Genomic DNA, 17,325 nt, shown 5'->3' on the forward strand with positions numbered 1-17,325 from the left:
AATGGTTTTGAAGGGATTTTATTATGCTTAAGGTTGATGTTAGTAATATTGATAAGAGTAGTGATACTTTGTAATCATCTTTGTTTATGTGCAAGCAGCTTTGTAGGTGCTTTATATTGGGAAATTAGTTATATAAAAGCAAATGTTTCATGCTTTAGGTACAGGTCAGGGGTGTCAAACTCAATTTCATTGAGGGCCACATCAGCGTTGCGGTTGCCCTCAGGGGGCTAGGTGGGTGTGGCCAGGGTGGGCGTGGCCTACTGGGTGGGCGTGGCTAGAGTGCATATGGTCTACTGGGTGGGCATGGCCAGCTCTACATCGTTCGCATCAAGGGTGCCTATGGGGGCCTGGGCAGGAGTGGGACAGATCTGGGGGTCTCTGGCAGAAGGAGGGTCTCTGGGCCAGGGCCAAGGCAGTGGGGGCTGTTTCCTCACTGTTTCCAGGATGGCTTTGCGGGCCACATGAAACCACTTCACGGGCCGGATCTGGCCCCCGGGCCTTGTTTTTGACATGTCTGGCTTACATGAAAAGAGCATGTTAAAGGGGAGGGGGAAAAGGAGTTGTGGTGGAAGCTGGGTTGTTGTGTATGAGTCATCATCTAGGAATTATTTTTCTGTACCTTTTGGTTCCTAGTACCAAGACCTCTTTGTTCTGGAAAGGTATAAAAGGTGGAAGAAATCTTTCCTGGTTGTTGCCTTCATCTCTCTACCAGCCACGAAGAGAGATGTGGCCACCCAACTCTATTCTGATCAAAATAAAAGTTGTTGGCTTGCTGAAACCTCGGCTCAGGAGTTACTTTTGGCTCTTTTAAATTCCTGAGTAATGCTGGGGCAATGGTGAGGCTAAGTGGGAAACCTTACAGTTTCATGGAGCATTGTTGGATACTCGTTGTTTTGGCCACCACCACTCCTATCACAGATGCCACTGGATGACATCGCCAGGGCTCGTTGCCTTGGAAGAGTGAGGAAGATTCTCAGGGATGACTCACACCCTGGACAGTATCTCTTTACTCTCCTACCATCCGGTAGGAGATATAGGAATATAGCCAGCCGTATCAACAGGCTGAAAAATAGCTTTTATCTGTGGGCTGTTAGGCTTTTAAATGGGACATAATCTTATGCAGAATTGACTTGGGAGGCCGGTGTGTGGTGTAGTTGGTTCACATATTGTGGTGGGATGGAGGGTTTGTTGTCACTGTGTGTTGGGGGGGGATAGCGCACGGGGGGGGGGGGAGGCTCAGCTAATCTCAATGTACACATGTTGTACTTTGACAATAAAGGTTTATTATTATTATTATTATTGTTGTTGTTGTTATTATTATATTATTATTATTATTACCTCTGCAGAGATCTTACCTCAGATTTATTGAAACCTTTATTGTGATAATGAATCCCATAAATATATCCATAAAGCACTTGCTTTTACCATAGCCTTCATTCAGCTTGCTGTTAAGAACCTAAGAAGGCAAACCACAGATTTATTATTTATTTATTTTATTTTATCCCATTTATATCCCACCCTTCTCCGAAGACTCAGGGCGGCTTACAATCTAAGAAACACAAATCAATGTGCTTAGCAATAGCCTTCATTCTATCACTTTTTGTACAACCATTAGCTGTTGTTTCTTTTCCAAGGGACACTTTGTTGATTTGATTCTTGTTGCACTTGACTGTTGAAGACCCCTCTTCCCAAAACACTCACCCAAGGACATCTGAAGTCTCATAACCTCAAAATGATCAGAGAGTAAGCTAAGGACTTAAGAGAGCTTTCTCCCTTTAAAATAAGGCTTACTACAAATGCAGACATCTTTCTCCTTTCTTTCAGGGTGGAATAAAAGGCAGACTGCCATCAAGGGTTACAATATTGTTTTATGTTCTATTGAAGTGCAATGAATTAATTACTTTGGTGATGTCCTTCCTGGCTGCAAAAACATGCCAGGCCTTGATACAGAAGGATTACCTGAATAAAATTAAATTAGGGGGACAAGGTTGCATTATGTTTGTGTGTACATGGTTGAGAGGGTGTGTGTGGGGGGAAACAATGTACAGCCAAGAACAAGACAAAGGAGAAATCTGATGGTGATGGGATTTCCTACTTCAAGTGTGTCTCATCAGGAGGGAAAACACACATAAGACATGTGCACTTGTTTTGTTTGTAACAAGTTGTTCTCATTGATCAAGGCGCACATGCAAAAAAATGGGTGAACTTTAGGAAGAGTAAGGGTCATAATCCACTTCAAAGACACAGAAGCATGCCATCGTATTGAGCTATCTATTTCATCAAAAGGCTTGAAATATATTCTGACAAGGCATACTACATTGCTTTAGCTGTGCCCTTACTCAAGACAAAGGCATGGATGTATGTTACGTTGGATTCTTTCTAGGGCTGGACATTTGTTTCAGCTAGGGAAGTACTTTTGCAGATAAATTCTATCTACATGAAGGAAAATACAGTGATTTGCACAAGGTTTACTGAAATTTTGGTTTGGTCTATAAAATATATAAGGAAACACCGATGTGAACTACAGATCAAAGGATCCTATCTAGACTGCATAATATCCTATCCATTCTTCTCTATAAATTCAAAAACAGAGATAAATGGAATCCAAACTGGGCAAACAACAAGGGCAGAAAACTCACAATGATTACACATTCAGAATTTTCTTCAAATTTTTTTTTATTGGCAACTTTATAATGGCAGCGATCAGCAAAATTACTTTATTACCAAAAGGCACATGCCTGAAGATACTTTGGTTGTTAAGTGCCACTGGATACAATCCAGCCGCATTCAAATCCATGTACTTTGATGTTTCCTCTGGAAAGATGGGGATTACATCCACTGCCTACCACTGAAGTAGTATAAAACAAAACATTTCCCACAATCTGGGCAAGAAATCCTAAATATCCACAGTGATTATACAGTCTTTCAACAAATTATCTTGGAAGCATTCTTTTATGTACAAACAGTTTGTGCACATCGACAAGACTCTCTATAAGTGTTTAAAGTCATCATCTGTACAATTAGGCACACAAGCAGTACAACATTTATCACCTAACAACGTTTTTAGGCTCTGCCCAGACACATTCTCATCAAAATGTAAAAGGTTTTAATATTTTTTTTTATAAATAAGTCCATCGATTTCCACAGAAAACTAATAGCAAACAAAATATTCCAATTGGGAATAAACTTGTATATTATCTTGAAGGGCTCTTCCTCCCTCCAAAATCTTGTGAGTGACTATACAGTACGTACAAATGAGCCTGCATGTTTGTTAAGTCCCACCTCATTACAGGCCTTAAAGAAAACAGGAAATTATGTTAGCTGGAATGGAAGCTGGAAGACTCAGATTCTGTTGAAACAGAAGAATGTCCTGCACGTTTGCCTTTGGAAAGGATCTTAAGGCTTGATCCCCTGCTGACAGAGGTGAGCGCGTTTTGAGCTGATGTCTTGAATTTGGCACCCAGAAAAGCATATAGGATGGGATTCAGACAACAGTGGAAGAAGGCCAGGCTTTCGGTAATGGTGGTCCACTTACGCACCAGTATTTCAAAACTGCAGCCTCTCTTGATGTACTTGAGGAGGATGAAAGTGTCTACGCTGAGAACAATGTAGTACGGTAGCCAGCAGGCAAAGAAGGCCACAATCAAAATGACAGTCGTCTTCAAAGCTTTGCGTTTCTGATGACCCTTTGATTTTGACAGCTTAGAAATTATAATGCAGTAACAAGTCAGTATGATAAGGCCAGGCAAGATGAGGCCTACTAAAATTTGCTGGAATTGGAAGGGGACTTGCCAGGTCAGGTCAGTGTAAAATCTCTGGCACACGTATTTTCCACCAAGCTCAGTAACGTGAGCAAAGATCATGTCAGGTATAGTCAACAGCAAAGCTGGCAGCCAAACACCGATGTAGACAATCCTTTTAGCCAACAATTTCCGAGCTCTCTGACTGTTGGTAGCATGTACAATGGCCAAGTATCGATCTAAGCTGATGAAGGCCAGGATCAGGACACTGCTGTACAAATTGACCGTGTAAATGATGTGAACTATCTTACACAAGATTTCCCCGAAGTACCAGCTTATCACGGCATCCACAGACCAGAAGGGCAAGGTCATGACGAAGAGGAGATCGGCTACTGAGAGATGGACCCTGTACTTGTCAGTTATGCTCTTCAGCTTCTTCTGGCAGCCCATGACAACTATCACCAAGCCATTGCCAACAACTCCTGTCAAGAAAATGATGGAGAAGATGGTGGGCAAGAAGATTCTGTTGAAATCTTCGTTTTCCTCTTCAAAGCATAGCCCTGTGAAGTTATCTTCTTCTCCGGAGCCTGGCTCACCAGTATTGTTATCAAGCACAAGTGTAAAATATTCAGGAGAATACATCTGTAAATGACAAAAGAAAAAAAAATTAGGTGGTGGCAAACATAGGGAGACTATTCAGTGGCGAGGAAGAGTCAGCACCGCATCATGCTTCAGCAGTCAAGACATCTGGGCTTCAAGTCCCAGAATTGCCCAGCTGGCATAGCTAGACTGGCTGGGGAATTGTGGGAGTTGAGGTCCACAAAAGTCTTAAAGTTGCCAAGTTACTCTAACCCAGAAAATTTGGCTCCTCTGTTAACTGGCAATGATCAGATGCAGAAGCAAAGAGATGATCGGAAATGTCAGATTTTCAACCAATTCATTCCAACGTGCACATCTCAATGCTCTGAAGGACTTTTCAAATGTAAGAAAACCCACACGAACCACATTCAATGAAACTGAGCGGCAACCGCTGTATAGATATACCTTTGAGTTACACAGGATGTATATCCACCAGGTCAACCAATGCTTTCCAGTGATTGCTTCAAGGAATTTCCTGAATGCCTAGATCAGGGGTAGGCAACCTCGGCTCTTTTATGACTTATGGACTTCAACTCCCAGAATTCTGGGAGTTCAAGTCCATGAGTCATAAAAGAGCCGAGGTTGCCTACCCCTGGGCCTAGATGCATCACATTTTTCTGTTCAAATTTGATGATAACAAAATGGGTCTCCACAGGAATTTATATTAAAAAAACCCCTCATACAATGATGCTTCCATTAGGATATGGTTACAGCTTTGAAAATCATTCTGTAAAAACACGCAGGTTGTGGTGGGGAAAATAGGGAGGAGGAAGGACTATTAAGTAAGTTTGCCACCTTGAGTTATTCATGAAGTAATAAAGGTGGGATAAAAATCTAGTAGAAAATAATACATACGTAAAATGTTTTGTGCACAGACTGTCCCATGTAGGGAAGAGGCAGTATTGGGTGGTTCATGCCTAGAGCCAAATATACGTGCTTCATCTGAGAAGAGATATTCTTCATGGGAGATAGAAGGAAACAAATGCAAAACCAGGATAGAGGAAGGACGATGCTGGGAAGATCAGAAAAGAAGCCAGACTTGAAGTACTTGAAGTAGGAGATAAGATCCTGAAAAGAATGGCAAGTGGGCTGCAGCACAGGCCACACCCAGAAAGAAAGAGTAGAGAAGAGGATGCAGTAGCTTTGCCCTAGTTTGTTTGTTTGTATCTCGCCTTTATTATTACTTTTTTAGAAATAACTCAGGGTGTTGAACATATCCAACAAGCCTTCCTCATTTTTCCAACACCAATCCTATGAGGTGAGTTAGCCTGAGGGAGAATGACTGGGCCAAAGTCACTCAGCCTAAGTTGGCACTAGAACTCACAGTCTCCTGGTTTTCTATCCTGGTGCTTTAACTACTAGACTTAACTGGCTCAGTTACCCATAGGTCAGTTCTAGTTTTTCTTGGATGAAACCTGGAACAACCCAACTATACCAGGTTTTACTTTAACCTGATTATGGTCTGCTCAAAATAGGGTTCAAGTGGCAAACCAAACTATTTCTTCTATAGATGAAACAAAATGTATTGTTATCAATTCGTACATACCTCTACCATATTTTGTTATATTCTTCTGAAGTAAGAATCAAAATAAGCAAAGGTAGATCATGACTGCAATGGTTGATTTACAAACTAATAAGGATTCAGAGGAGACAGTTTTGTAAACAGTCACCTGCAAGCTCCTGCATTATCAGATAAAATAACTACCTTCTTATTGGTTCAAAAGAAACCCATTAGAAAGAAACTGAAGTGGTCTATAGTTTAATACAGATAGTCCTCCTTTAGTGACCATAACTGGGGCCAGAAATTCTGTTATTAAGCAAAGTGGTTGCTAAGTGAGCTTGCCACTGTGTTTATGAACTTACTTCAACTTTCTTTTTGCTTTACAGATCAGCAAAGCTTGTAACAGGATTGGTCATAAAGCCACTTTTTTAAATCACTGTCATATCTGCCAATGGTCACCAAATGAGGCAGCTGACTCACCAGCAAGAGATTGGTTCATTAAAAAAATAAAATAAATCCAAACATGCCAGCATTAAAAAGTGGCGATGAAGTAAGCAAGCCTTAGCGTTCATTAGAACCCTTTGTCAGCCTGAATGATATGCCAAATGAAAACAACGGGAGAGTTTATTTATTAAATTTATATGCTGCTCCATTTTGTAGTTCCAAGCGAGTCTGAGCAGCTTATAAGATGTGGCGGTAAATTTAAAAATGTCAAACCAACGGGGAAACAAGAGGGTGTAAAAAAACCCCATTCAAATTCTCCTGCCACCAAAGCTTTTTCTCAGATCCTTTTGCCCGCCAGAACAAAAAGGAGGGAGAAGTTTCAATTTAGCAATAAAACAGATGGAGAGAGAAAAAAAAGAGAAGTGCAATCTCAGGAAACCACCAGCCGTTTGAAAGGCAAGTCAGGGAGTGGTCACCTGGCCACCACTGCCTCCTTCAGTCCTCATCCTCCCCACTGCCTTGCAGAAAGACTCTCCTTTCTTTTTGCTGTGAGGCGCTTCTACAAAAGGGCTTGACAACACATTCAAAACAGAGACTGTTTCTATTCAGGCCGGGAGGCTTTGAAAGGACGCCTTCTGGCTCCCAAGGACGATTCTCCCATCCAGGGTACAAAAGCGATACTTTTCTGAACCTAAACGGGACCAGCCTCCACATTCCCACGCGTTCAAGTAGAAATTAAAAGGGCACGAAACCTAAGTGTGCAGGGGGTTTCTAAGCGTCCTCAACGTTTTCTTGAACCCAGGGCTTTCCCCACTTTATGGAAAGAGCCTGCTGTTTTGATTCTCGTGCTTCCCACAAGCTGGTGAAACAATACGCCAATATCCAGGCGGAATCCCTGCCAGTTAAAACATTTCGGAGGTCTACCTGTCCTATACTTTACATACGTTTATACTTTGCTCATAGACCAAGCATTTTTTTAAAACCTTTGCTCACAGACCAACTCCCCCCCCTCTTTCACTCTAGATTCTAGGAGGGAAAAAAAATCCACCCTAGTTTGCCTTGCACACAAAGACTCGATTTTTTTTAACACGTTCTGAGCTCTACTTAACGACAAAAGCAAGAAACGGTATGAGTCAAAAGACTTGCTCGGAAACGTCCGAAAACGGCGCGCCCCGACGTCTAAAACTTTTCTCATTCAAGGTTTTCTTTTAATATTAGTCAAAATCGCGCTTCCTAAGACAAGCCGAAGATTCCGCCAAGTTTCTCTCCCGTGTTCCAAGCCCGGCGAGGGTTTTTATTTTTATTTTTTTTAAGATCCTAGGGATGTGGGGGGGGGGGAGAGGGAGATCAAGGAAAGCAAAATCGAAGTTTAATTACAGCTCCTGTTCACTCCCTGCAATCCAGAACGCTCCCTCGCAGGTCCCCGCCCGACCCCACGCAACTTTTACGCAGCCGGGCGCGCTGCTTTCAAAGGCGCTCTTTTCTCCGCGGCGAGCCCGCAAAAGCCGCTCCACCGAGCTGCTTTCTACAAGTTGAGAGAGCGCAACGTTTGATATAGGTGTCGGGGCAAGAAACCACCTCCTCCAAAGCAAGGGGGGGGGGGAGAGAGAGAGCGTCCGCTCGCACGACCTATAGGAGAGCGCTTACTACAAGGTGCAATTCAGATCCACGGCCCGGTCCTTTTTTTTTTAATTTTTTACAAACGGCACCTCTGCGAGTCGGCACAGCTGCAAAGATTCACCCGCTTGGAGCGACAGTGGATTTGTTTGTTTGTTTGTTTTTGGGTGGTCCCAGATTAGATAGATCTAGTAAACGCCAGGCGGGAACTCTCATCGGATCGGGAATGAGAACCGCTACACGGCTTGTAATCTAAAGATAAAACCCCAGGGGTTGCGCGTGTCCTTGTCCCGCTCTCCCCAAAAGAGCTTTGCGAGATCGCGTCGGGCAAAGCACGTCCCGACATTTAGCAACCTCCAACCAGGCACTCGCGCTCTCGTTCGTCCGTCCATCCATTCATCCATCCATCCATCATCGGTGCCCGGGCAAACATCTCGCGCCTCCCTTACATCCAGATTCGGATCCATTGCTCGAGCGCTCCCCGGGCAGCAGGCTCCGCTTCTGCACCTCGCCAGCAACCGCGGCGCCACTCGCAGCCAAAAGTTCGCGTCCCGGAGATACCCGCCTTCTCTTATAAAGCTGCCCCTTCTTCGAGCCGGCCCGTAAAGCTGCCGGCGGCTCCGCCCAAGTCTTTGGCTTCGGAGGAGGCGGCGGCGGGGGAAGGGGTGATTGACGGATCGTCCAAAAAAAAAAAAGGTACCCCGAGCATGCGCCGAGCTACCTGTTTTGTGACCGGCAGCTGTGCCTTCGATAGGAATCTCCAATCCCTCTCCCCCCCCCCGCAATTAGTTTTGCTGTCTGCGTTGTGAGTGCGGGGGCTTCCCTTTTCGGTCGTGCGATTGTGCGTCTTAAGGCATCTCGGAGAGTCCCGCAGCCACGTGCTCTAATCGGATAAATAGCTAGTAGCAAAAATTTAAAAAAAAATAAATGAAAGGAACAATGCCTGAAACGAGTCAAAGGAAGTTTGATTTAAGGGGGGGGGAGAGAGAGCGTTTTCCAAGAATTGAAATCTTAGCCTGAGGCTGTTATACTGTACACAATTTTCCTAACAGATGCAAACAAGAAACTTAAATCTGACTCTGGAATATTAACGCTGCAAGTTCAACTCGAGGTTTGAAGTCCTTTACTCCACCAGTAAACCTCGTTAAGTTTTCTCCTTACTTCTAAAACCGGCAGCCACAAATGCTCCTATTTCTGAAGACAATGACTGCCTGCTCTGTTTTTTTTTCCGCCTTTGCTATCAAATTGCATTGTCTGCTTCTGCATGCCGTATGCAGGTTGTGTTTCTGCTTGTCCTGGCAGATGGTTGCACTCCCTTCACCGGGACAGCTTTAATTTGTGTTGCAGCAATTCCTGTTCTTGAACCTTGCTGTTACAAGACTCCTTTGCTGTTCTTTATCTGGACCAGGGGGTGGGCAACTCGGAGCCCTTTATGATCTGTGGACTTCAACTCCCAGAATTCCTCAGCCCACCGTGTCCGCAGGCATAATCCGTAGAGGGGCCATTAGTTGCCCACCTCTGATGTAGACCTACCTCTGGGGCTGCAGTCCAGTACGTTAGCGGCCTGTAACTTGCTGGATTTTCCTAATGGACAATGCCTTGATTTCCAGCCAACATTATTGGGGCAGACCTTGGAAAAGTATTGATTGCTGTATACACTGATTTCAGATTAGTGAGATCATAAACAGTGAGACTTCTGCGTAAGCATGCGTGCAATTGCTCTGTAATTCTAATAACAAAACTGCAATTCCAAACGAATACTGCAGAAGAAACGATTAATTTCAAACCACAGTAATGGTAAGACAGTCCCTAATCATTCTCTAGCTTTCTGGAAAAATACTCTATTGTGGGTCCAGTGGGGCATTTCTGCTTGGGACCCAACCAATATAGAATTCTTCATATTATTATTATTTTTTTAATCCCATTTATATCCCGCCCTTCTCCGAAGACTCAGGGCGGCTTACAATTTAAGCACAAACCAATGTGCTTAGCAATTTTTAATGTACTCATTGTATTCGATGTAAAGGAGCGTAACTTGCTTAACTTGCTTAAGCTAGTTGCACTGCTTAAAGCTGCAAAGTCCTGTAGAATCACTGAGTCTTTGTGTTTCTTTGCTGCACACTCTCCCTGGCCTATACTGTATATTGCATAAGTTTCTGGTTGCCTCCATACTTTGTGTCTGTGTGTGTGTGTGTGTGTGTGTGCGCGCGTGTGCGTGCAATTTCTGATGTTTTCTTCCTGCTGTTGGCCGTTGCTATATATACAGTGCTGTACCTTCAAGCCTGTGAATTTCAGTGGTAAGGGAATCATTTGCAGAATTTGAGAAGTTTGGCAGGATGGAAAGCAATTCTGTTTACAAGTGGAGTAGATGAAATACCCCGGTTTGAAATCAGTTATTCTCCTAAAGCAGCCATGTGTTTGCGTGAGTGTATGCGTATGCATGCATGTGCTTTTGAGTCAGTTTATTTTTACTTCTGCAACGGCCTGGACAAGCTGCTGCAGCAGCTTTCTTGGAAAGATTTCAGAAATAGTTTGCTCTTTTCTCCTTCCTAGAGCAGTGAGAGAATGAGTGGCTCGAGGTCACCCAACTGGCTCTCCCAATTTCTAGCCTGATATCTCAACCACTAAACCAGGGGTCCCCAATCCCCGGGCCGTGGACCAGTACTGGTCAGTGGCCTGTTAGGAATTGGGCTGAATAGCTGGAGGTGAATGGCGGGCTAGTGAGCGAAACCTAAACCATTTCCCCGCTTCCCCCAGTCCATGGAAAAATTGTCTTCCATGAAACCGATCCTTGGTGCAAAGAAATTTGGGGACTACTGCATTACACCAAACTGGCTCTCTTAAAAATGGTACTTCCCGGTTTATTATCTTCCAAACCCTGGGCCTTGAACCCCACCTAATTGGGAATTCTGGGAGTTGCCATCCAACGCTTGTGGAGGACACCACTTTGGGACAAGTTAAACCAAACCTTATTTATCATTGGTAATAAAAACTGAAAATCGGTTACCGAGCAAAGGAACATATTGAGACTTCCTGCCCTTTCCATTTGCCCTCTGGCCGCTGGGCCACAAGCAATTACCCAAGATATTTTCCTTATCTCCTCATTTGTTCCGTGTTTTTTTTTCTTGCAGGGCTGGCGTAAAGTCAAGGTGGTATCCCCTTTTAATCCAGTTATTTGCTGGTTCATTGAGCTGCTGGGATTCAGCAGTAAATGCTCAGCCAGCTATAAGATAAGGTCAGAGGGGCTTCAATTCCTGAGATGAAAAAAAACCCTGCAGGCGGAAACCTTTGAGAAAAGAGTTTTCAGATGGAAGCCAAGGCCTCTAAGTTCAGGACTGAAATCAGTTTGCTTAGAGCCATAGCCCAGTGCTTTTGATGAAACTCTGTGCATTTGTGAGATTCAAGGTGCTAGTAATGGTGTTTAAAGCCCTTCATGGCAGGGGTCCGGAGTACCTTAGGGAACACCTGCTGCCGGCGTCTACTTCCCTCCGCCCTGTGCGTTCCCACAGAGAGGGCCTCCTCGGTGCCACCGGTCAGAGAATGTCGACTGGTGGCCCCCAGGGGGAGATCCTTCTCTGTGGGCGCCCCGGAGCTATGGAACCAGTTACCGGTTGAGCTCCGGACGGCGCCCGATCTTCGCTCCTTTCGCCGCGATCTGAAAACATACTTGTTCGAGCAAGCCGGCCTGGCCTGAGGGGGGATTGGTGGGGTTTTTTACTATTTTTATTGGGGTTTTTTTATTATGTATTACTGTATTTTTAATTGGGCATGTATTTAATTATCTTTTATCTTTTGTAAATCTCTGTGTTTTATTCTTGCCCTGTACACCGCCCTGAGTCCTTCGGGAGAAGGGCGGTATAGAAATATTAATAAAAATAAAAAAAAATTTCCTTTTATGAGGAAAAAAAAAAGCTTTTCACCAAAATCACACATGTTCCCGTCCTTGTGATAATCTGAGGAACTATGCTTGGAGACTGGCGCAGGTGCTTCCATGCGTGATTTGCGCACGGATGCCTTGATTTCTAAGTACTGATTGTCAATGGGATGCAATGCTCTTGGCCTGTTGTCTTCCATCTTCTAAGTATGGCCTTAGGGTGCCTTGAATTTCCTAGGAGTTTGTGGATTATGGCCTTTGGAGTGCCAGACTCTCTGAAAGTCAGTAAGCCCTTAATGAGATTTGTATATAGGTATATATTGATTGTAGGCATTCTTTGGATGTTTATTCTTTTTAAGCTCCAGAGTGTCTTTTGTTATCCTGACTGTATGAAAATAATGTGAAAGGTTCCTTTTAAGAAAGAGCAGAATAATATGTGGTTAATGATTTCCAAAGTAGTAAAAGAAGGGGCTATTCCAGCAAAAGCTTCTTCTTAAAGAAGGGGAGGGGGGGGGACAAACGTTAGCAAAGAAATCAGTAATTGCCAACTTTAGGTTTCACATTAAATGTTTTATTACTATATTGCAGAAATGTGTGAACATTAGAATTCTGTTTGCTATATATTTCAGCAAAGCTAGGTGTGTGAAATTTTTAGTATTTGTAGTGTGAAATTTTAAGTGCCTTTCCAATATTGCTTCATTTATCTGTGAGTTATTAATGCATACTTGTTGAATAATTTACCTGACGGCCCTCAGCGACAAACAAAACGACACTTTAATGGCATTGCTCATACAGGCAACTGGCTGTTGAACTTAAGAAAGGCAAACACATCTTTAGTTATGTGATGCTAGGCTTTTACGAGGAACTTTCAAAGCAGTGGAATTCATTTACACTCGATCATTTTATCCATTTTATAGGGGTATAAAATGCTACAGGTACACTAATGTCGGCAACAGTATAGATTGTCAATATCAATAAAGAGAAAATCCTATTAAAGGGATAGCTATCCCGTAGGCTGTGACTGAAGAAAGAGAGATTAAAGGTACAGTACAGGTAGTCCTCGACTTACGCCCACAACTGAGCCCCAAATTTATGTTGCTAAGTGAGTCATTTGTTAAGTAAGTTTTGCCCCATTTTATGACTTTCCTTGCCACAGTGGTTAAGTGAGTAACCTGGTTGTTAAGTGAATCTGGCTTCCCCATTGACTGATTGTCAGATGGTCGCAAAAGTTGATCACATGACCCTGGGACACTGCAGCCGTCATAAATACGAACCAGTTGCCAAGCATCACATGATCGTGGGGATGCTGTAATGGTCGTATGTGTGAAAAATGGTCATAAGTCACTTTTTTCAGTACCATAACTTTTAAACGGTAATTAAACTGTTGTAATTCGATGACTTGCTGTACTGAAATAATCTGTCTTGATTATGGTTGTTAACCTCACGTATGGGCATCATCGTGGGGAGGAAAGAGTCCACATCAGTGGTCCCAACCGTAGCCATTTTAAGATGTGTGGTCTTCAACTCCTGGCAATGCTGGTTGGGGTATGCTGGGAATTGAAGTCCACCCATCTTAAAATGGCTAAGGTTGGGAAATGTTGATCTATATGATCATGATGACCCAGATGGACTGCTCTGTATCTGTTTTGCAGGACGATGCATCTAAAAAAGGCGCAGGGCCTTGATCCATGGTTTTGATGACAATTTTGATATGATGACCTGCCCCACCCCGCCGCCCCCAGGTGACTCCCCTGCCCTCATGAAAATTGTTAACTCGGACTGCACTGAGGAGACCCAGATTTAACTCTTTTATAAAATCTAGGTAGTTCTCGACTTATGACTGTAACTGAGCCTGAAATTATGATTGTAAATGGTTGTGGTTAAGTGGGTCACCATGTGACCGGACCTGATTTTTACGTCATTTTTTGTGATGGTTGTTAAGTGAATACATTTTACCCAGTGGGTGTTTGTAAAAATTGCGGTCACATGACCGTGAGATGCTACAAATAACTGTAAAGGTCCCAAATGAGTGATGCCCCATCTCCTCCATAAGATATTGATTCATGCTAGGTGATTGTCTGCAGGAAAAAGCGTTTCCATGTGAGGATTCTTGTTTAAATCAAAGCTGATACTTTTATGTGAATTTTAATACGTATCTGTTTACAAAGGCAATAGTTATGGGCTATGATCTTTGTGCCCACGGTTTTCTGGCTGGCCGGCATCTAGGTGAAACACTGATTTAAAGTCCTTTCATAGTAAGAATATCACCACAAAAGGCAACTGCAGAATTTATGCATGAACTTGAAAACAGGCACATGCATACTGCTGAGAGAAAAGCAGATTGCCTAACGAAACCACATTTTTTTGAAGAAATGAAAATGTAGCAATAGCAACACATTATATATTGGGGAGGCTTGAGCCTGGAAGAATATTTAGGAAATACGAAAATGGTTGAGAATGCTTTACAAAGATATGACAAGGTGACTTAGATCCCCATGGTAGACAATAGGTAAAGCAAATTTGGTGACGGGGAAATTACTGCAGAGCAGGAGCAATAATTGACAACTGTAATGTCAACACTGTAAAGCCTTTTTTATTAGCATGTCACCCTGTGAATATAGTCTCTTAGTAATTTAAAGTAAACAGACACTTTTATTAAATATAAGCAATATAGCCACCATAATAAGAGTTCTGTGGTGCGTATTTATTTATTTATTTATTTATTTAATTAATTAATTAATTAATTAATTAATTAATTAATTTCTATACCGCCCTTCTCCCGAAGGACTCAGGGCAGTGTACAGGGCAATAAAAGTACTACATACAAAAGTTAAAAGTAAGATTAAATTAATTTAGCCCTAACAATAAATAGTTAAAAATACCCCAGACCCTAGACCAGGCCGGCCTGTTCAAATAAGTAGGTTTTCAGATCACGGTGGAAAGAACGAAGGTCGGGTAATTGATTCCAAAGGGCTGGCACGCCCACAAAGAATGCTCTCCCCCTGGGGGCCGCCAGCCGACACTCTCTGACCGACGGCACCCTGAGGAGGCCCTCTCTGTGGGAGCGCACAGGATGAAGGGAAGATGACGCCGGCAGCAGGTGATCCCGTAAGTAATCCGGACCCATGCCATTTAGGGCTTTATAGGTAATCACCAGCACCTTGAATCTCACCCGGAGGGCAACTGGAAGCCAATGCAGCTCGCGGAGAAGAGGTGTTACATGGGAGTATTGGGAGACCCCCATCACAACTCACGCGGCCGCATTCTGCACCAGCTGAAGCGTCCGAGTGGTCCTCAAGGGCAGCCCCATGTACAAAGCATTGCAGTAGTCTATACGAGAGGTCACGAGCGCATGAGTGACTGTACGCAGGGCATCCCGGTCCAGATAGGGTCACAACTGGTGCACCAGGCGAACCTGGGCAAAAGCCCCCCTGGTCATAGCACCTACATGGTCTTCCAAACTGAGCTGTGAGTCCAGGAGGACACCCAAGTTGCGAGCCCTATCTATGGTAACCCCATGGTTAAAGATGGAATAGACTGAATTTCCCGAGATGCCGGAACGTACAACCACTCAGTCTTGTCAGGATTGAGCCGAAGCCTGTTCCTCCTCTCTCTCTCTCTCTTTTAAGGAAAACCATAATAAAAAACAGTCCTGTGATGTGCGATGCTGGAAACGTGCTACATAAATGTGGATTGGTTGCTAAGTGCCCAGTGTATGGTCATGTGACCAAAGGGAGAGGGGTAGGTCATTGGAATATAGGAACAGGATCGGAGGGAAGGGGAAATCATTTCCATATTTCTTCCAAGAAAATTAAGTGTAGATAGTCATGAAGTCTGAAGCAGTAGGCGTGAGCTTAAATGGACTCCAGAAGATGGTAGAGGACAGGAAGGCCTGGAGGAACATTGTCCATAGGGTCGCAATGGGTCGGACACGACTTCGCAGCTAACAACAACAAGCCATGAAGTCAGCAGGAGTTAGGCTAGTTAGTTAGTTAACTTAGTTATGAGTTAGGCAACTTAGAACAAAGGAGAAATGTTCTGACAGTGAGAACAATTAACCAGTGGAACAGCTTGCCTTCAGAAGTTGTGGTTACTCCATCACTTTTAAGAAGACAGCCATTTGTCTGAAATGGTACTATAAGGTCTCCTGTTTGAGCAGGGGGTTGGACTAAAACAGGGGTTCCCAACCCCTGGTCTGTGGACTGGTACCGGGCCACGGCATGCCAGCAACCAGTCCGCAGAAACAAGCAAAGGCCCATCCGTGGGATGCCGGCAGCACACTGGTCCACAGAAAAACCTTTCTCCACGGAACTGGTCCCTGGTGCCCAAAAGGTTGAGAACCTCCAAGGTCCCTTCCAATTCTGTTATACTATTACTGTTCCTGAAAGAATCTTGTCTTTAAAATGAATATTGAACATAGATTAAACACAGGAGATCTTCAGCCTGCAGGCTCGTAAGTTGAAGGACGCAGGCAAAAAAGGGTGAATGGACAGAACAGGCAAAGAGACATATTCAGGCACTCCGTCTCATAACAGCATCTCGAAGGGAAGCCATAAAAGGAGAGGAGGAATTCAAAAGAAGCTGGTGCTTCGGGCAACTTATACAATGCCAGGGGTATTGCAGTCATGAGTGGGCTATTCCCATATCACAGCAGAAGGAAACGAAGGGCCAAAGGCAACTGGTATCGAAAGTGAATCAATGGAGGGACTTTGCTTCTTCCAATGTTGCTGTCATCCAGCTACAGAAGATGTTTGCTAAGAGGTGGAAATTGGAGAAGACAGCTGATTTCTCTGCCAAGAACAGTATTTCTCAACTTGGGCAACATTAAGTTGTGTGGACTTAAACTTCCATGCTGGCTAAGGAATTCTGGGAGTTGAAGTCCACACACCTTAAAGTTGTCAAGGTTGAGAAACAATGGCCTAGAGTCCAGTCTACGTTTTTTGGCAGCAGCCTGGTGGAGTAATTGACACTGCCTCCCCCTCCATCCTGACCAAGTTGCAGGAAGAATTTCCTCCACTTACGGTACCTGCTAAGCTTGTAAGCCGCCCTGAGTCTTCGGAGAAGGGCGGGATATAAATGGAATTAAAATAAAAAAAATAAAAAATAAAAATACCTGCTATCTCTAACTGCTGTTCCTATTTGATCTGATTTTGCTTGTCCAGGTAAATTCAGCCCAAAGCATTGGTGTTAAATAACCTGTGCAAAAAAGGCACAATGTGTGTCTGTATGGTCTAGCAGCAACAATGCTCATTCCTTTTTGCTTCTTCCTCCCTGCCATCCATCTCTAGCAAAGCAATAACCTCCATGCCTTTATTCCTCCATCTGTAAGATGAGATGATGCTGTTTCAAGTGCCCTAAATGGTAAGCTAATTGGTTACATGGACTGATTGAAAATGGACCGGTCTGTGTTTCAATGTCCCCTGCAGCTATGGCTTATTTACTCCCTTTGGGCAGTGTTTACATTTGGGGAGGGGGACACTGACTGCCTCTAGCAGAATTTACTGTTTGTT

General features: G+C 43.7%; 1 protein-coding gene across 1 annotated transcript; it reads right to left on the reverse strand.

Annotated features, from left to right (window-relative positions):
- Positions 1-2,692: 2,692 nt before the first annotated feature.
- Positions 2,693-8,463, reverse strand: CXCR4 (C-X-C motif chemokine receptor 4). The gene is made up of 2 exons (XM_081314874.1): positions 8,391-8,463; positions 2,693-4,382 (listed from the first exon to the last, which is right to left on the reverse strand). Exons 1-2 carry the CDS (start codon positions 8,406-8,408, stop codon positions 3,318-3,320), a joined length of 1,083 nt encoding a protein of 360 aa, XP_081171000.1. The 5' UTR covers positions 8,409-8,463; the 3' UTR covers positions 2,693-3,317.
- Between the last annotated feature and the right edge of the window lie 8,862 nt (positions 8,464-17,325).

The sequence above is a fragment of the Vipera berus genome, assembly GCF_964194415.1.
Source record: "Vipera berus genome assembly, chromosome: 1".
Taxonomy (NCBI): Eukaryota; Metazoa; Chordata; class Lepidosauria; order Squamata; family Viperidae; genus Vipera; species Vipera berus.